General features: G+C 32.1%; 2 protein-coding genes across 2 annotated transcripts; one reads left to right on the top strand and one right to left on the bottom strand.

The window, feature by feature from the left end:
* Positions 1–6,356: 6,356 nt before the first annotated feature.
* LOC111204726 (probable serine/threonine-protein kinase CST) lies at positions 6,357–9,483 on the bottom strand. Its single transcript, XM_022700043.2, has 6 exons — positions 9,163–9,483; positions 8,638–9,008; positions 7,673–7,808; positions 7,455–7,588; positions 7,216–7,339; positions 6,357–6,937 (listed from the first exon to the last, which is right to left on the bottom strand). Exons 1-6 carry the CDS (start codon positions 9,224–9,226, stop codon positions 6,498–6,500), a joined length of 1,269 nt encoding a protein of 422 aa, XP_022555764.1. The 5' UTR covers positions 9,227–9,483; the 3' UTR covers positions 6,357–6,497.
* A 9,488-nt stretch (positions 9,484–18,971) lies between these two features.
* On the top strand, positions 18,972–20,095 carry LOC111204106. The gene has a single exon (XM_048749334.1). The coding sequence runs from the start codon at positions 19,399–19,401 to the stop codon at positions 19,585–19,587; it is 189 nt and encodes a 62-aa protein (XP_048605291.1). The 5' UTR covers positions 18,972–19,398; the 3' UTR covers positions 19,588–20,095.
* The last annotated feature ends 1,034 nt before the right edge of the window (positions 20,096–21,129 follow it).

Genomic DNA, 21,129 nt, shown 5'->3' with positions numbered 1-21,129 from the left:
TTGGCATTCCATGTTATAGTCTAATTTTTATGCATATTTTAATTGCCACGAATTAAGCATATAATACGAAAAAATGCCAAGAACATCGACCAACTAAAGTATCATGGGCATGGCCGAAGCTTTTTGACTCTATGACGCGTGATCTGAAAAAAACATTCGATAATTTTTTGTTTTACTTTGGAGATCTTTAACTTATTCCATCAGTTTCTGAAACTTTCATTCAAACGATTTCTAGTACAGAATATGCTTGTGGACTGTAGTTCATAATGTGCGGTTGGAATTTAAAATATACTAGATCTCGAGCCGCGCAACCGCGCAGATTTTTGTTTTCATTTATTTTTATATAAATAATTTTTTTTCAATTCTAAATTGGTATATATTATAATATATATGTCTCTATCAATTTTTAAAACATAATAAGTTTACGGTATATTTTTTTTCATTGAATAGATTATTTCAAACTTTCACATGTATTTGTATCTTCTTCTATATATATATTTTCGGATTATTATTTCATTATTAAAATCGTAACTATATATATAAAGATTAGTAAAATATTGTTTTATTGTCATATTTAAAGATATTGTAACATTTCAAAAATTTTAAAAGTTTTTAAAAAATTAAACTTTTCGCTTCATAGATTTATATTATCGTGTAAATAATTAAACATTTAGTTTTTGTTTAATTTTTAAAATAAACTATATAGTTTACAATTTGTTTTCATTGGTTTAAGGTAGTAAAGATTAATCATTGTTAGATAATATGATTTTTGTTATTTAATTTTTTTTTTTATAATTTTAAAAGTTAACATCGACAAATATTTAAATATTTAACATATGGAGGTATAGTATTACAACATTAAATTATATCTATTTAATTTATATTATCTATAAATCCAATGGATCATCTATTGTTTAAATCTAATTATTGATAGCCCAATAAAAATTCCTGGTAGGTCCAAAATTTAAATGATAAGATTAGAGATTAAATGTAACGTGACTTTCTAAGAATATGTCCATTAGGTCCATTTTAAAAAAAAATCACACATGAATCAAGGTTGTCACTTCTGTTTTAATATATAAGATATTGAAAAACCTCTTTACTCAAATAATGACTAATTGATTGATTTTCATATTTAGATTTTCAAAAGACTACAATTTCGTTGAAACGATAAAACATGGAATTTTATCATCTGGAGTCAAGTTTTCGTTAGGGCTATCTCCAACCCTACTCCATTTTCAACTCTAAACATCATTATAGAGTAAAATCTTCTCCAATCCCACTCCATTTTCAACTCCAAAATGGAGTAGTGGCTAGGGTTACTCCATTTATGGAGTAATCTTACCCATTACTCCATTTTGTAGTTGAACTTTTTTTATTTATAAAATGATCCTTTGAATCTTTAATGTTTTCATTTCTTACTTAAATAATATTTAAAATGATACAATAACATGAAAATAGTATATTCCACAAAGGATTATTTAATAATTTTAAATAAATGCATAAAATAACAAAAAACATAAATAATTAAAATAAAAATAAAAATAACATAAAACAAGTAATTTAATAATCTGGAAAATCCATTCCGGATCCGCTAAGGTCGGTGAAATATTGCCCAAACAGAGAAGTCTGAGAAAGAAGTTCCACCTCCGAGTATCAATATTGCAGAAGATGAAAATGTCTGATTTCAAAATTTTCTTGTTCGATTTAGGAATATCAAAGATAAAGAAGCTCATTTTTCATTACGAAATGCATTAGTTGATCATTTGTGGAAAAAATATTCTAATGCTCATTGTTGAACCCACATATATGTTGTTTTTTTAATGATTTTTTGTACTTTTTAATATTTATTCAAATAATTTATATTTTAATTATTTATTATAAACATAAAATAGTTGGGGTAAATTGGTAAATTTTTACAAGTATAAGATTTTATTTGCAATTATTAATAAAATAAAAATGAAATCATTTAAGAAATATTATATTTGGAGTAGAAATTGGAGTAGTACATTGGAGTAAAACCTTATTCTATTTTGGTGTTGTACTATTTTAGAGTAAAAAATAGGATATTACATTGGACATGTTCTTATTGAGCTATGATTATTTATTGATTTTTAAGAAAATAAAAATAATAAAGTATTCTATATATGTTGTGTACAGAGATGGAAAAACTTACAAAGTGAAAAGGTCATTTCCGTGCTTAAGAGCGAGCTTCTGAGTCACACACTAACGCGGCTTGGATGTTTGTATATTTGTGTCTACACAAGTACACATAGACATTAATTGTGAATCTATCTTACTAAAGTATAATTACTTTCCGCTTTTGTTTGGAAACATAGATAGCAGTTAAAAAAATAGTGTTGTTTGGAAACATGGATAGTAGTAAATTAAAAAAAAATAATAATGGGTTATGCTATTAAAAAATTGAAAGTCCATTATATTAAAAAATAATGAGTTTATGTAACTTGATATACATATTCAAATCAAAATAATAATTTAAAATTTATTTATATCAAAAATTCATTCAAAATATACATATATTCAAAATTTGATTTTTAGTAACATATTTTTTAATAACCGTTATAAAAATGTTTTCAATATATATAAGAAATATACAATACAAAGTCCAATTTCAAACAACAACTTAAATTATGGTTTTATATTTCACATTGAAATTTAAAAATATAATATATGTGATTATTTATATGATTGTACGTATAAATATTATTAATTATAAGAAAACTTATTTGATGGTACATATAAAACACGATAATTATATGATAACACATATTTTGTAACATATGATCATTTTCGGGTCTGTTTGGAATTTCGTGCTCGGTTCAGATTTTTAAGGATTCGGTTCGGATTTGGATAACCAATTTAAATTGGTTTGGTTTAAATATTTGGATATAGAATTAATAATTATTTATGAATTTTTGAAGTTTTGAGTATATTTTAACTATTTTAGATATTTACGCTTGATTATTTGTATATATTTTCAAGTATTTAAACGAACTTAAAAGTATCATATATATTCTGGAGTTTTTATATATATTAAATCTAAAAATAATTAATATATATATAAGTATATAAATCTATTTTGGATACCCAAAATACTTCGTTTCAGATCGGATTAATTAGGTTTCAGTTCTTCAAATACTAAAATTTTGAATAATTCGGATATTTAATCAATTTCGGTTCAGATTTAGTACTACTTATTCGGATTGGAATCGGTTCGATTCTTCGAATTCGAGTTTTTTTGTCCAACCTTAAATAGTGACATAAAAAGCAAATAGCATCATATTTTTAAAAATCTAGTTAGTATTATTTTGTTAGTGCCATGAATTAACTATTAAGAGCACTTTCAAATTTTATATATATTTTTTTCTAAACTAAAATACTGTAACTTTATTATATAGACATCAGAACAAAACTGATCTTTATAATAGAGTTTTTTCTAAGCAATATAGAGATAATTTAGAAATAATCTAAGGATAGACAACCAATATAGAGATAATTTAAATTCACCACCCTCTTATAACCAATTAAAGTGCCACCTATACAAATATTATATTTAAAAAATAATAATAATAATTGAAGAATGAAAATGATGCCACTAACAAAACCCTAAATCTTAAATTCTAAATCCTAAATTTTAAACCATAAATCCTAAACCCAAACTCTAAACCTAAATCCTAAACCTAAACTCTAAACCCTAAACCCAAACTCTAAACCCTAAATCCTAAACCCAAACTCTAGATCATAAACCCAAACCCTATACCCTAAACCCAAATCTTAAACCTAAACCCTAAACCATATATCCTAAACCTGAATACTAGACCCTAAACTCAAACCATAAACCCTAAACCCAAAAGATTTGAATTTGGATTTAAGGTTTGCAGTTTGGTTTAGGATCTAGGATTTGAGTTTGGGTTTAGAGTTTATGGTTTGGGTTTAGGGTCTAGGATTTGAGTTTACAGTTTGGGTTTAGCGTTTAGGATTTGAGTTTATAGTATAGAGTTTGGGTTTAGGGTTTACTATTGGGTTTAGGGTATAGCGTTTAGGTTTAGTATTTAGGGGTTAGATTTAGATTTAGGGTTTAAAATTTAGGATTTGGGTTTTGTTTACATCGTTCTTTTTTCAACTATTTTAAATTTTTTAAATACAATTTAATATTTTTTATTAATTATCTAATTGACATTTTGATTGGTGGTAAGAGAGATGGTGAATCTAAAAATTCACATTAGGGGGTGAACGTAAGTTTTTTCCTATAAAATTGTATATGCGCTCGTTCCGCTGCATTTAGGAACAGTAGGTATAATTTGAATACCGGAGATGTGTAGGGATTTAATTGAATGTGAATCTTGCAGAGGAAGATGATCAGGAAGTAACTGAATATGGATATTTCCCAAGTTTGATTTTTTTTTCCATTGGCAAATAAAATATGGAGTTAAATATGAGTGAAAATATTTTTTTTCCATTGGCAAATAAAATATGGAGTTAAATATGAGTGAAAATGTAACCAATGTGAGATATCAAACTAGGTCTTACATTGGAGAATTAGACAAAGAGTGTCTAATATATAAACAGATGTTCAATTCTAATTAGTACGAGACTTTTTGGAAAGAAGACCAAAAATAAAACTATGTGGGCCTGTCTTTTAGGTCTAAAATGGACAATATCGTACTAATCAAACAATATAGAGTTAGACATGGATTTAATAAATTCCAACAATTGGTATTAGAGCGTGGTTGACGAAAAATCTGCAAGAAGACCGAAATACCTTTTGAGAGATGAATGGTATTCTATGGGTTAGGAATGAGAGGTGTGTGGCAGAGATCAAGTCAGGAAATCCTGGAAGTTCGGTTGTGCGACACGAGATAAATGAGGTCCTTAGTTTGATGGGAAAATGTGAGATATCAAACTAAGTCTCACATTAGAGAATTAAACAAAAAATGTCTAATATATAAAGAGATGTCCAACTCAAAAGTAAAACCATATGAATCAGTTTTTTAGACCCAGAGTGAATAATATCTTACTAATCAAACAACGTAGAGTTTGACGTGGATTTAATCTCAACAAACAAAATTTAAACTTAAATAATGATGGGGTCTGGTGTTGAAATGTGATAATTTGTCCACATCCAACCCATAACTGAAATTAAATATTTTCAACGTCATCACCCATCACTTCATCAGCCCTACTGTTTCTCAAAATCTACAAATGAGAAATTCTTCTCAAAACCAACAAATTCCACAACTTAACCTGTAAAATAAACATACAACATCTTAAAAATTTACAGATGAATATTTCTAATTTCTTTTATTCCACTAGCAGCAATGGGGATGTTGAATTTCAAATTCAACTGTTGAAAGTTCATGGTGGGGATGTTGAATTTTTATGAATCAAACGTGGATTCAAACGAGTTGAAATCATTCAACAAGTTGAATACTGCGAAAATGGGGTCCATCAAAACAGCTGTCAACAGATGAGAAGAAGAGATAGGTGAGAGAGAGTCGGTTTACGGAAAAATATTATCCTTTAAAATAATGCTGACACTTCATTGGTTGCTTTAAATCTAGGAGATTTTCTATCTCCTCAAATTATTAGAACTCAATTATTTTGTAACAATAACTTTTTAAAAAAAATAAAATTTATATCAAAATTCATAATTTTTGTGGTCTATAAATAGATACTAGTTTCACTTCATTTGGATACAAAAAAATCCGTCAATTTCACATAAATTCCTATTAATCTCCAATCAATTTTTTTTTTATGTTTAAACTTCTTTTTTTGGTTAAATAGATCAAAATAATGATCCTTTAACACTCAAAATTCGAGTAATTTTCCTTTTAACTATCATAATCTCAATAACTATCAGTTGAATTGAGTTTATTGTACCAATTAAATTGTGTGTTTTTATTTGTTGTATTACATCGTGTGTATTTGTATTTATGTTAATTACACTCGAAATTATTACATACGTAAATTGTAAAGAATAATAGGATGATTTAAAAATGGTGGGGTAGGGTGTTGAATTTTATTAAACAAAACTATTGTAGAGGTTAAAAATGAAGTGGATGTTGAATGATTAGGTGGAAGAGAGAGAAGATGATGTGGAGTGTTAAAAAAAAAAGGGCGTTGAATAAATCAACCATCGTAGATAGTATTATACGTTCTCATCTTACTCTAAGATTAGCTTAAAACGTGGCAAAATGAATACTTTAAAGATTTTCAGAATTGTAGTAACAAATACAGTATGTATGTAGTTCCTCTATTTTAGTCAATTCATTTATCTATATATATTTGATCAAATTTCACATACTTTGATATTTGCAACGGTTGAGCAACTCATGTCACACAAAAAAACACAAGAATACTATATTCTACACAAAGCACTTCAAGAATATGGTTGCAGAACAAATCATAAATACTCCCACTTTTAAATGAAATATAACCGATAGGACTCTAAAATATATATCGTTGAAAAAATAACATCAAGTTCTAGCCGCCGGCCTCCTCCGTTCAGCCCCCGCTGCGCCAGCTCTATAGCCATACTGATAGTGATGTGGTGAGGAACGAGAAGAGCTAGCAACAGTCGGTTTAGTCGAAGAACGATCTGTGACTACGTTAATGCATTGGATACGTTCGAGTACATCCACTACTTCCTTCATGTGTGGTCGGTTTTTCGGGTCTGGCGACACACAAGAGAGTGTGATGCGTCCCATTTCTGCTACGACTTTGGATGAATATTGACCTTTGATTCCTTGGTCCATTATATGTTTCACTCTGTGTTTTCTTAAGAGTTCTGGTCTTAACCATTCGACTAGATTTTCTTGTCCCTTGGGACGTCTTGGGTTGTATGCCCTTTCTCCGGTCATTACTTCTAGTAGTACTACACCGAAGGCATATACATCACTCTTAACGTATAAATGGCCTGAAGATGAAGAAAATAAACTAAAACGGTTAAGTATTTTATCAACAGCAATCTAAGCATTCAGAAGAGAAATCTTGAAAATCACGAGTTTGATTATAGATTTAAAAGTCTTCTTATATTATACTTTATTTTTCTGAATACCATCAGGTTCGGGGCCTCGAAGCTCGTAATCTCTTAGGTCCGAAACCAAATCATCTAACATTAGTTTCGTTTCAGCGGTCACTCTAATCATACCTAATATTACTATGGTTGATATATGTTTTTTCTTCTAAACGTACCTGTTGCCATGTATTCAGGAGCAGCGTAACCAAACGTGCCCATGATCCTAGTCGTAACGTGTGACTTCTCTTGCGATGGCCCTAGCTTTGCTAAACCGAAATCTGAAAGCTTTGCATCAAAATTCTGCATGGGAAAATGAACATTTTAAAACAAAACCTCATTAGAAAAAAAACGATTAAAGATTCTACTAATTGTCATAATTCTATCATATAAAATGGGATGTTTTGACAAGACTAACCGAGTCGAGAAGTATATTGGAGGCTTTGAAGTCTCTATATATGACTTCTCTTTGTAAGCCGTGTAGAAATGCAAGGCCGCGAGCTGCACTGAGCACAATCTTGATCCTTAGGTCCCAAGGAAATGGCTCGTTTCCTGAACCAAATAAAGATCACGGAAAGTATAAAAGAAAGAAATAAAAAATAGTCTTTGTTACAATGATTAAGAGATGTTAATTACGTCGAAAAAGATGACTCTCAAGGCTTCCTTTGGGCATGAACTCGTAGACAAGCAGAAGCTCCTTGTCTTCACGACAGTATCCTAATAACTTCACCAGATTTGGGTGTGAAAGCATCCCCAAGAAGTTAACTTCCGACTGTCCAAAATCAAAACAAAATCACTATTTACTTAATTTAAACATTACCGTGCCAAAGAATCCATCCATATTAGTAAACGAGAAAGATCAGAACTAGTAAATGCTAAATAGTACTATCTGACGGTGCCAAAGAATCCAGATTTCCATTACTTTTAACAACCTTAAATTATAATGTTACATATGAATAAAGCTTTTATGATATTATATTATGTAGCTAATAACAATTAACTAGCAATGAGTTGTAAAAAAAACTAACAATGACAACTCACAACTCAGAAGTAATATCAATCCCAATAAGAGGTTCTCCAACAAAGTTTCTCAAATATACGTATATATAAATATTTATATTTTATTACGGGGATTTCAAAGCTATAAAAAGGGTTCTCATGGTTTTGAGATCTCCAAAAAAATACTTTTATCTATATGTATGCGTCAATATACTTGAAGTTAAAAAAAAAAAAAAAACTTTGAGACCCATATAAGAACTCTACATGAATTATGGTCTAAGAATCATAAATGTCTAAATTTTTTATGTCATAAATCTTAAAGCATGATTATTGGAGCGTATGATTATTGGAGCGTTCTTGGAATGGAGCTATTAGCACAATATAAGAACCGTCTCTTAACTTTTAACTATACAGGTTTTTTATATAGTTTTTTTATGTTCGTTAGTACAAACATGTTTTATTTATTGGTATAAATTAATATTTCTTTTAATCATTCAGCAAGGTTGCTGCAACAGAAAGTCAATGTCGTTTTCTATTCCCTCAAAGAAGTAATCAAGATGGCAAAAATAATTGGGTTGGAATCTAGAGAGATTAGATCTTACTCGCCACTCTGCAAATCCTTGAACACTCTCGGAGTTCAATCTTTTGACGGCGGCGATCATACCGGAACCGGCTTTAGAAGGAGCAAGAGTCTTGGTGTCGATCCAACCTCTGTAAACTTTACCAAAACCTCCTTGACCCAACATAGAATCTGATCTGAAGTTCCTGGTCGCCGTCGTTAGATCCTGGAAGCTGTAGACTCTGAGAGCTGGTGATTCCAATATTAGACCAGAATCACCAATAATCCCGCCTGAATATTCGCTAGCCGCCTGGGAGAATTGGCTTCTCAGCCCGACGCTGCTGTTTGTCGTAGCAAGGGTGGTGGTCGTTGACGATGAGAACTCTGTTCCATCACTGTGGTTGTTCGTAGAGGCTGAGTAATCACAAAAGCAAAGAGATAAGAGAAAGTGAACGTATTTTTATGTTCTTGAAAATCTTTTGAGAGGTTCCTGAAAGAAATAAAAAAGAATAAAAAAAAAGAACAAGAACTTGCAGAAGAATTTCAAGAGAGATTAATAGTTAATTACCATGACTATGGAGACCTGTTTTGGAAGAGGAGGAAGATGAAAGGGATGAAATGCAATGACCCATTTCAATAGTTGTCTTCTTCTTCTTCTTTCTTTTTTACCAGTTCAGACAAGAGCTAGTGGATGATCAAGTACCTACTTGAGAGTTTTCATTTATGAGAAGAAAACCAAAAAAGAGGGAGGAACTATGTGGGGTTTGTAGGGGATATATATATTAGGATTGAGTTCTTCTGCAGATTGTGGAAGAGATAACTCAATTATTCAAGGAGAGGAGTCTGAGGACCCAACCATGTTTTGGTCTTATGTGTCATTTTTTATGCGTTCCTTTTTTTTTTTGAATTCAAATGAATTAATAAAATATTTATACGAAAATGCCAACAAGCTATCAACCAAATAAAACATCTTAGCCAAATCTATCATCGTGCGGTCTGAAAAAAGTATTTGAGAAGTTGGTTTTACTTTTGAAATTTATAAATTCTTAGAATTTTTTTTTTGGGTAAAATGTTAAATGTTATACCATTTTGAGTTATTTTTTACAGAAATTACAGATATCACAAAAAAACAGACAAATTGAAAGCAAGTTAAACAACAACAAAATACAAAACGGAAAACACAACACCTGATAAAACCCGAAATACCAATAAAGAAGCTGGACAGAGACTTACACCAAAGACAACCAAGACTCATCCGAACAGAGGGGTGAAGACAATGGGGACTAGCATCAAAGGAAAACCAGGGAGACGAGCCGGTCTTATGGCCTCCCCAAATTCTTGAACTGATGTGCACATCATAATTATAAACTTATAATTTGATTCTTTTCTTTCTAGGAGAGTTGGAAAAAATCAATTCCGGAACTCTGGATTATAATCCGCAATATTTTTCGTCACGGAGACCAGACCATACAATTAATCTACTTACTTAGCCCTTGCCATTTGTATATAGACTTGTGACGTTATGTACTATTCACTTTGAATGGTCTCAAAATACACCAATTGAGACGAGACATTGTTTTAGTTGAAATAGTATGAGTTCTACTAAAATACACATGTTCGAACACTTTTTTAAAAGTGTCTAAATTTTTTAAAATTATTTTAAACTTTCTACTGACTAATAATAAAAACATGAAATGGAGTCAACTTTTCGTTATTGTAGATATAATTTTATATATTAAAAAAATAAAAATGAAATACAGTGATGTGAATCTTACAAAATGGTCATTACCTTGTGCAAGAAAAATGCTTAAAAGTCAGCCTGTGAGTCACTCACACGGCTTGGACGTAAGTGTGTTTGTGGAATTTATTCATTTATTTTCCACATACCTCAGTGACCATTTAGTTTTTTTTTTTCCGTCGATAATTTTATTAAAAAAAAAAAAAAAAAAAAAAAGAAACGGGCCAAGCTCATGGCCGAAGCCCAAGTGCAAGCGTACTGCAACAAAGGCCCATAATACAAACCGAGCAATTACAACGAACAGACCGAGGCTAAAAGGGAAAGCACGGCCCAACCGGCCCAATACACAAACTCGGGCAGATCGCCCTAGTCGCGCCGAATCGAGACGGCCACCGACACCATTTTTCGGCGGAGCTCCTAACCTGCAGAGCCTCCACACCTCCGTAGTTTTTCTCCGCAGCCAAGTCTTCACGCCGGAGAGTTCATCGACCACGTGAGATCATCTCCGACTTTGCACCACCAAACACTTTGGACAGGCGGCAGAGAAACACCACACTTTTGCCCTTAGCTTCTTCGGAACTCAAAACATGCAGAGCTCCCGACTAGAAGCACAGCTATCATCGAAGCTTTTCCTTCTTCTACTCGGAGAGAGTATACCGATGTCAACGATACCTCATCCGATTGAGATCCAAGATCCAATTATACCCACTTAACCGCGAGCCAAACAGCTCACACACATAAAGGAACCAAAGTCCAAAGTAACGGACCACCACAGCCGGCAACGTAAGGAAGAACATACCTTCACATCCCGGAAACTTGACCGACGACGGCGGAGCTGTCGAAGCCTCCACCCCTCGGAGATAAAACCGGCGTCGACAGATCTGTGCAAGCCTCTGTCTCCCGGGAACCGGATCACAACTGACCATACGACAGGCCCACCACACCCACTCCTCCTGCGACCGCGTCTTCCCTCCAGCGGTAGAGACCACCAGAGCTTAGACAAGGCGGGGGAAGGAGGAAGTGGTTAAACCACAATTGAGTGACCATTTAGTTTATATTACTTTTTTTTTATAAAAGTGGTTTCTAAAACAAGGATGCATCAAATTCTACAATGACGAAAGTTAAAGATATGAATCTGTTTACCAACGTGAATGTGAATTATTTTCTTCATTTTGTCCACATAATAACCTCCTTGAAAACATGTTCGATCATCAATTTTTACATTAAAAAGCTTCAAATTATTTAATAACAGTTTTAGATCAGAGAGCATGTCATAATATTATTAATTTACTTCCTTCGGATAAATTAGACTTTTATTTTTCCATAAATTTTCTCGGAGAATTGTAGAATGAAAATTTAGAATAATAATGAAAATGACGACAAAATGCAACTTGCCCACGTAAATAATGACGACTAGATGATAATCCGCGCCCTGCGCGGGATGAGAAGATTTAAAGAGATTTTTGAATCAATAAGTATTAGAAAGTTAATAGTCTTAGAAAGAAATATTACATATAATAAGGGGGATTCAACGAAATTGGGTATGTCTATATAAATTAAGCTTGGATTTTAAAAAAAAAACTTGTGTATTTGTTTTGTTTAATTGAAGTATATTTCGTGGAAATAAATCCATAAGAGTAAGCAAAAAACTTATATAAAATAAATTATGAAGTAAAGATAAAAACAAAACAAAAGCAATAAAATTATTGTTTTCATAAATTAAATTATAAATATAAAATAAAACGAAACATAAGCAAAATAATACTAAAATATGAAAGAAACAAAATATAATATAGGATACTATTTTACGGATGAGGAGATGTAAATCATACGGCCTTGTATTTATATATGCAAGACGCGGGCCGAAGGCAATTATAGCTATTTGCCATAAATATTTCCGTAAAATCAATTAAATTATGTCCAAGACAAAATATTCACATCCCCTTTATATTCAAAATACTGAATTTTGAAAATTTGCCTTGATCGTTGCTATGCGAATTTATTGGAATAGTATAGGAAACAAACTGAGATTCTAGTCAACTAAATTAAATTCAAAATTAGTAAGTGAAGATCAAAAATATGATTATATGATTCGGTTTCGACGATGAATTTCCATTACCAAATTCGGCCAATATTAATGAGTACATATATAACCGGAATTAGTGTTATATTTAGCTTCATATTTCCTAATTTGAAATATTCATACGGCAATCATGCATTGTCACGTAAATATTGTGTGGTTGACAATGTCTTTATGATCTTTGAAAATTATATTATGGCAATCAATACCATAATTGCCATATTTCCTGATTTATTGCATTGATAGATGGTTATCAACATTGCCAAAGATCTCGAGTATACATTGAATTATCATTGATTATTTTCATATGTGATATAATATATAGTGTGATATATTCGATACATGAAAATGAGATTCCTTAGTATTTTTATGTAATATAATATATGGTAACCGGTTTTAAAATGATATAAAACACATTAACATAAAATCGAAAAGTAACACAACAAAAGCAACACTCGGTTTTGATATCATCTTCATTAAGATCACATGTAAAGATACATTAAACCGATTTCAAATTATAAATTATAATCTTCATTAAGAAAAATACATTAAACCGATTTCAAGTTATAATCTCATTTGATATAGTGTGATCTCGAGTATACATTTAAACAACATTTCGAGTATAGTAGTCATATGTAATATAATATATGTCAACCGGTTTTAAAATGATATAAAACACATTACCAAATAACCGGTTACTTCCTTCGTCTACATTGAGATTGTACGTTACCAATATATACTATTAAAACATTATGCTAAGCTATAATTAATAAATAGTGGCAAAGAATGTAATAAATCTAGTAAAGAGAGGATTTTTAATTAGAGAGTGTGAGCGTGAATATAGTGTTGCCACATAGGAAATGACATTTTGGTTAATAACACATGAGCATAAGGTTAGTCTTAAAAAATGTTCCTCTTTTAATATAAAAGGGATTCAATAAACTTGATATATCGGTATAATATCGTATTAAATGGCAAATATTTTTACCTAGCCAATCACTCTTAGATATATAAATTGCCATAACAAAAAAAATATGTCATTTAATATCATTAATTTACCTTGCCAATAACTCAAAAAATATAAATAGTATCCAAACCTTAATGCTAGCCGGTTTAATTCGGGATGGGTACAATTCATTGATATCGGTTTAAAATTCTTAACCATATTATTAAAATTCACGTGTAATAAAATTGTAGTATTTCATTCGCTTTAAAATTCACGTGTACTACGTGACAGTGACTCGTAGAGCATGCTTGACAATGGGAGACTGTAGTAAAAACTCTTATAGTTTGTATACAACTTGTTTTCATTTGTGTCAAAACTGTTATCGTTTGTGAAAAAAATGCTACAATGTCATTCTGATTTGAGACTGTCCACGATACAAAGGAAGAGTGTCTTGTAGAGAATGGTTGACAGTGTGAGACTGATGTAAAAACTGCATAAAAAGTAGATGAAGCTTTGCGATAGTAAAACCAGGCCATTGTTTCATTCTTCCTTATAGACAATGCCATGGCTACTACAATAGATGATGCTTGCAGTAATAATTCTCATTGTTTGTGTAAAAAAATTTGGGTTTGCCTTATCTTTCTACTATTAACAATGCAATAGTTTGCTTCTTCCTTATAGACCGTTGATGCTCGAATGTTCTCCTCTGCTTCTCTTCTCCGCTCTGTTTTTTTCCTAATAAACGTCTCAGCCAAGTACGCTGCAAAGTAAGCATATCATCAAGGCTCACGCTCTCTAACTGCTGATCGATTACATTTTAGCTCAGTTAGATCTCTATATCTTATGTTATTAAGCCATTGTAACATCCAAAGGAGGAAACTGAGAGGGATGATTGATCATCTCTCGTCACTCGGCAAAAGAGTTACACTGGCTTCAACGATCTCCCTATTATCCCGCATCAGAAAAGCAATGATACTCTCGGACCGGACACATGTTCTCGCCGTGACCCAAACATTGTGTACGCTATGACTGAGTGTCTTGTAGAGAATTGCCCACGCTACAACGTGAGAGTGACGTGTATAGAATGCTTGACAATGTGAAACTGTTGTAAAAGCTATTATAGTTTGTGTACATAGATCGTTTGTGTGAAAACTGTTATCGTTTTATCTTCAAGTATATCATGATTCAAACTTGATAGTTATCACCAAATTTGCTTATAAATAGTTGGCTTTTACTGACGAAATTGTCTTACGTTCACGTTTTGTTTATGTAAGTTTTACAATGATACGACGTGGTTATGTGTACTTAAACCAGATTAGGAAACTAATTTTCTTAAACAAAAGCGAATTCTCGTGAGAAGTGTTACCAAGTCGACACGTCACCATAATTAATTTCAAATGACTGTGAAGCTGACACGTGGACAATGTTGTGTGAACGTATTAAAGCCAATGCTTCTCTTTTAATATATAAGGGATTAGGTCAAAAGCGAAATATCAATCTACGGATGTATACAGAGCACCTTTAACAATATCACATCACATTTTCATTTTTCGTCATTAAAGACGTGTGGCATTCACACTCAAGAAGTTGCGAACCTCTTTGTACGGTAGACGTTAATCAATAGTCTTTGTTTTGTAGTCAGAGTAGTTGTAAATTTTCAAAGCACGAGCTAACAAACAGGACCATTCAAGAATAAGAACACACATACACTAATTGCATTAATTTAAATTGTCATTGCACTTTTGAAGGTTTTGAGTATTGAGACTCTTGACTAATATTGATTTGGATCAATAAATATTTGGTAAAGAAATTTCATCTTTGTACCACAAGAAGTCATGATACCAAAAACAAAATAATCAAACCAAGATGCTTAGGATATGTAAGACTTGTGACTAATATTTTTCTAGATACCAAAACCTTCATGGAGGTCCTAACTTACTATATGTTCCATGTTCTGTTAAAATAGCCAGAATTTTTAATTGGAAGACGAAGTAGTGACAAGAGATTCTTGATTCTTCTTGGTTCTGAAAGCTCTTTGTCTTCTTCTTTTGGTTTCTATCTGCATATCCATGGATGGTATCTTCACTATGTTCCTCGTCTCCGTTCTCCAGTTTCTTCGGTTTTTTAAGCTACCGCCATTGCTGCTGCTTCTTTGTTCTTCTTCATCACTTGTCTTACACAGTGAATTCACGTATTAGACTGATGAAGAGAGACAAGACGAGGGTACACATAATGATATCAATAGTTGGTCCATTTTTACCATATATTTTAACGAAGTATGCATGAATATAAGAAAAGAAAAGGGCAAAGCTTGGCGAGCAAGATAAGAGGTCACTTCCAAGAATTGTGTCTAAGAATATGTAACGCTCATTTTGTCTTATAAATACATATCTCTTATAAATCGTGGATGTCCATAACCGGTCTAATGCTAGAGAGAGAATCGGCATCTTGCATTTTTCTTATTAAAATATGATTTGTACTTTTTCCATATTTGTATTTCCTTTCTTTAGTCTTTTCATTATTCTATGACGGTGTAATTTCCTAAAAGGAAACGTCTGATTGCTTAAAAGAATGAAGTTGAATTCGACATCTATGTTTTGTGTTCTTTACTTTGTGTTTTCTATGTTTTGATTGCTTTGAACTTATTTTAGTAATGAATAAAAGTTTTTGATATAAAAGTCTCTAAAGTCTCATAGAGGGTACGCATCTAGAGATGTCTGATGCATTGTATTCACTCAGCTTTAAGAGAAGCCTATTGAGCTTTAAAGACATTCAAATGAATGGCTTTCATATTGAGACTAAGGGCGAAGGAAACAATGAGTTCCTTCAGATCATAGAGATCGGCCAAGGCTATAAGAAAGTCCTAGAGTCTATACATGCGCTCTCTACTGGCCTTTTACTATGCTAAGGTCGGAATGATAGAGACCAATGCTGGTGAGTTCACGTCCCAAGCGTTTAATGATTACTGTATGTCCATGGCGGTAAGTGTGGAATACTCCGTGGCGCAAGTACATACACATAACGACTTGGCCGAACCATTCATAAAATAAATTCAGCTAATAGCTAGACCATTGCTTATGAGGTCTAAGCTTCCGGACACAGTTTGAGGACACGCGGTCTTGCACGCGGCCGAACTGATTCGTATAAGACCGTCTAGTGAACATAGATATTCCCCATTACAATTGCTTACGGGTCATGAGCCAGACATATCCCATCTTAAGACATTTGGTTGTGCCGTCTATGTGCCAATTGCACCACCACAGAGAACAAAGATGGAGCCTCAAAGGAGGATGGGGATATATGTTGGATATGATTCTCTCACGATTATAAAATAATTGAGCCAACTACTGGTGATTTATTTAAGGCCAGGTATGCGGATTGTCACTTTGATGAATCCGAACATCCAACATTAGGGGGAGATAGCAGTAAACTGGTAAAAGAAATTACATGGAATCAAACATCCTTATGTTGGCAAGATCCTCGGACCCAAGAGTGTGATTTAGAAGTCCAAAAGATTATACATTTACAAAAGCTAGCTAATCAATTGCCAGATTCCTTTGTTGACCCGAAAAGAGTGACTAAGTCACATATACCAGCTGCTAATGCACCAATAGTAATTGATGTTCAAGAGAGACACAATCAAGTTGCTACAGAGTCTAGACAACCTTTGAGACGTGGTAGACCAATAGGTTCCAAAGATAAGAACCCTCGGAAAACTAAGAAAGGTGCAGAGATTGAAACTGAGGTTGTTAAAACCCTAGACACGACCGCGGCCATTCCTAAATCCCGAGACTTAGCCGCGGCCGATCCCAAAACCCTAATAGCGATCGCGACCGATCATCATTGCTTAGGTGCGGCCGGCCCTGATGTATCTAATACTGATTCTTGGGACGCCAAGATTCAAGGTGCTGAAGGTCCTGATAATAATGAGATCTCAATAAACTATGTCTTGTCTGGGATACAATGGAACAGAAAGAATGTCGACATTGATGATATATTTGCATACAAGGTAGCACTTGAAATTATGGATTTGAATGAGGATCATGAACCCACGTCTATTTATGAGTGCACTCAACGATCAGATTGGATAAAATGGAAAGAAGGTATAAACGTGGAGTTAAACTCTTTAAAGAAGAGAGATGTCTTTGGACCAAAAGTCTGGACACCTTATGATGTTAAACCAGTCGGCCATAAGTGGGTCTTTGTGAGAAAGAGAAACGAACATGGTAATGTCGTTAGATATAAAAACACAACTTGTTGCACTAGGATTCTCACAAAGACCAGGAATAGATTATGAGGAGACATACTCCCCTGTGGTGGATGCTACTAGTTTTAGATTCCTGATAAGTCTGGCTATAAGAGAAAAATTAGACTTGCGGTTAATGGATGTTGTAACTGCATACTTATATGGGCCATTGGATAATGAGATTTATATGAAAGTACCAGAGGGTATAGAGTTGAAGAAAAAATCGAGTACTCGAGAACAACACTGTATAAAGTTGAATAAGTTACTTTATGGATTGAAACAATCAGGCCGAATGTGGTACAATAGGTTAAGTGAGTACCTAGAGAGAGAAGGATACAAGAATGATCAGATCAGCCCTTATATCTTTATAAAGAAATTCGGCCAGGGCTTTGTGATTATAGTAGTGTATGTTGATGATTTAAATATCCTAGGAACTTCTGGAGAGATTTCCCAAACAGTTGAATATCTTAAGAAAGAATTCGAGATGAAAGATCTAGGAAAAACGAAATTCTGTTTGGGATTACAGCTTGAGTACATAAGAGATGGAATCCTTATGCATCAAATGGCATATACAGAAAAAATACTCTAGAGATTTAACATGGCTGAGTCTCACCCCTTATCTAGCCCCTTGGTCGTGAGGTCTCTCGGCCTGGACACTGATCTATTTTGTCCTAAGATGGACGATAAAGATGTCTTTGGTCCAAAAGTGCCATATCTAAGTGCCATAGGAGCTTTGATGTATTTGGCTAGTCACACGACCAGATATATGTTTTGCCGTGAATCTATTGTCTAGATTAAGCTCTTGTCCAATCCAAAGGCACTGGAACGGGATTAAACATGTTCTTCGTTACTTGCAAGGAACGAAAGACTTGGGTTTATTTTATACAAACCAAAACAAAGAAGATTTAGTTGATTTTGCTGATGCAGGTTATCTTTCGGATCCACACAATGCTCGATCACAGACAAACTATGTTTTCACACATGGTGGAACAGCCATATCATGGCGTTCCATGAAGCAGACGATTGCGGCCACATCTTCAAACCATTCGGAGATCTTGGCTGTTTATGAGGCCAGCCGCGAGTTGTTCAGAACATGGGAGTAATACGTGTTGTACTCTTTTTCCTTCACCATGGTTTTGTCCCACTAGGTTTTCCTGGTAAGGTTTTAATGAGGCAACATCTAAAGCGTATTACAATCCTTGTATGGTTATGGCATCCAAAGGGAGTATTATAAATCATATTGTGGATGTCCATAACCGGTCCGGTTCATAACCGGCCCAATGCTAGAGAGAGAGAGAATCAGCATCTTGCAATTTCCTTATTACATTATAATTTGTACTCTTTCCATATTTGTATTTCTTTTCTTTAGTGTTTTCATTATTCTATGACAGTGTGATTTCATATATATAAAGGGTTCCTTATGTTTATGAATAATACAGAAACATAAATTTTATTCTCTAGTTTCACAACAATATCCTTTTTATTAACAAAAAAAAAATACATATCCTTCATAGAGTAATACATGAAACTAAACGTATAAACATCATCCATCGTGTTATACCCTTTTAGATAGGAAAAAGGCTTCGTCCCACAATAAAATACGTATCAAGGTAAAGAAAAGTAAAAGTATTTTTAATAGGATAGGGAGTTGTTTTACTGAAAGGAAAAGGAAATCGTGTTTTGAAACTATTATAAATATAGGTCTAAGAAATTTAAAAATTATTCATTCATATAATTATTATACACATACTAATTCTCAACGATTCCACATACGTTTCGCTTTAAACTCCAATCATGTCTCTCTTCACGTCTTTCTTAAGTTGCTTTGTTCCAAAATCCAGCTCAAGGATTAGTTCAATCGATGGTAGTATCCCGAAAGGCTTGTCGTTGGAGAAGCCAAAAAGCAAATCTGAATCTCTTAGAGCTCCAATCATTGTATCTTATTTCCCCGTGCCCGTGGCTTCAAGGCTTTCGCGTTTGTAAGAACTAAGAAGTGTGGGAAGGTCATTGGCATATTTGTTGTCATGTGAGACTTTTTGTTTTGTTCCTTTTGTTCGGTTATTTGCAAATTGTAATGGACCACCTACCTAGGTTTGATAACATCATATTTAGGTCTGGCAACAAAATTATATGCTTTGTATTCAATCCAAATAAAAATTAATAACGTTTAGATATTTTGTATAATTTAATCAATCTTAGGAGGATCAAGAGTGTGAATCCAGAGATATGTTTTCTAGAGGGGACTTTTAGAATGGTCCTGGGCATGAATAGTGCTTATACAGCAGTATTATGTTGTAGGATAAGATTTGCGCGTTGCTCATAATAAATTTATATAAAAATTATTTAAAAAATATTATACGGAAAAATAAATTTATATTCTTGATTGAATTAATATTTTGGTCTTTAAACAATTTTTTTAACCTTTTGTTAATTACATAATTTGTTTACCGATGACCTGATCCTATTTAAAAAAAAATTAGGTCAAAAAACCACTTACCGCATAAGAACCTAACGTTTAGGTCGAAAAATCTCGGGTCTATTTGATTACAATGAAACTATGTCAACTCAGTATTATATCATGATTTAGCAATTTAAAAATTAATTATTGTTATAAGAAGTTTACGTTCACATTGTCAATCCTATCTATCTTCAATATTTTTCTCTTTTTCATTTTGGTTATTGTTCGATATAAATATTGATTTTGAAGTTTATTCTCATTTCGTTTGTTTGTTTTTACCTGAGATTTAGAAAATGCCTATGATCTAAAATAATTAAAGTGATACATACTTAGGTTAAGATCTGCACTTTTTGCAGAATAAATATTTTATATTTATTTTATGTTTTTCTGCATATTAATAAGTATATATATTAAATAACTAAGAAATCAGTTACTATTATGTAATAAATTGGCGTGTGCATTTAAATCAAACTATCACTCTTGTTTATTCGCAATCATTTTAGGGTAAATATATCAAAACAATCAATTTTATCTATTGTATATGATATATAATTTAATTTAAATGATATTAACATATATATAGTACACTTTTAATATGAATATTTATTAAATGAATTTTCTACTCATATGATTTTATGATTATTTTCATATTTGTGTAACAAAAGTTTACACCAGCGAATTTGTTTTTAATGTGGGATAATTTAAATAATTTATAATCATTTAAAAATTTCAAAATTAAAATATTAACTTTTCAACATATGTTCAATGCAAATATCAAAATATAAGTATACATTTTCATACGATATATTGTTTAATTTAAACGATATGATATATATATATATATATATATGTGTGTGTGTGTATATATATATATTAACATAAAAACCTATTAAAATAAAATTATTTCTTCATATGGTCGTATAATCATTGTATCTTAATATAGAAAAAAAATTTAAACCTTGATAATAAAAGTTTATGTGAGACTTTTAACAGTTTTAGTAATTTATACTTGTTTTGAAAAATTCAAAATACAACATATACAAAAAAAATCTAGATTTTTATCATAT

The sequence above is a fragment of the Brassica napus genome, chromosome C3 (genome assembly GCF_020379485.1).
Source record: "Brassica napus cultivar Da-Ae chromosome C3, Da-Ae, whole genome shotgun sequence".
Lineage (NCBI taxonomy): Eukaryota > Viridiplantae > Streptophyta > Magnoliopsida > Brassicales > Brassicaceae > Brassica > Brassica napus.
This window is presented reverse-complemented; position numbering and strand designations above follow the sequence as displayed.

Excerpts from the sequence above, each read along its gene's own strand:
- LOC111204726 (XM_022700043.2), bottom strand. The coding sequence starts at position 9,226 with ATGGGTCATTGCATTTCATCCCTTTCATCTTCCTCCTCTTCCAAAACA. Across the intron at positions 7,809-8,637 it reads AAGGATTTGCAGAGTGGCGA|TCGGAAGTTAACTTCTTGGG; the intron begins GTAAGATCTAAT and ends GATTTTGGACAG. Across the intron at positions 7,340-7,454 it reads CCAATATACTTCTCGACTCG|AATTTTGATGCAAAGCTTTC; the intron begins GTTAGTCTTGTC and ends TTTCCCATGCAG.
- LOC111204106 (XM_048749334.1), top strand. The coding sequence starts at position 19,399 with ATGTCTCTCTTCACGTCTTTCTTAAGTTGCTTTGTTCCAAAATCCAGC.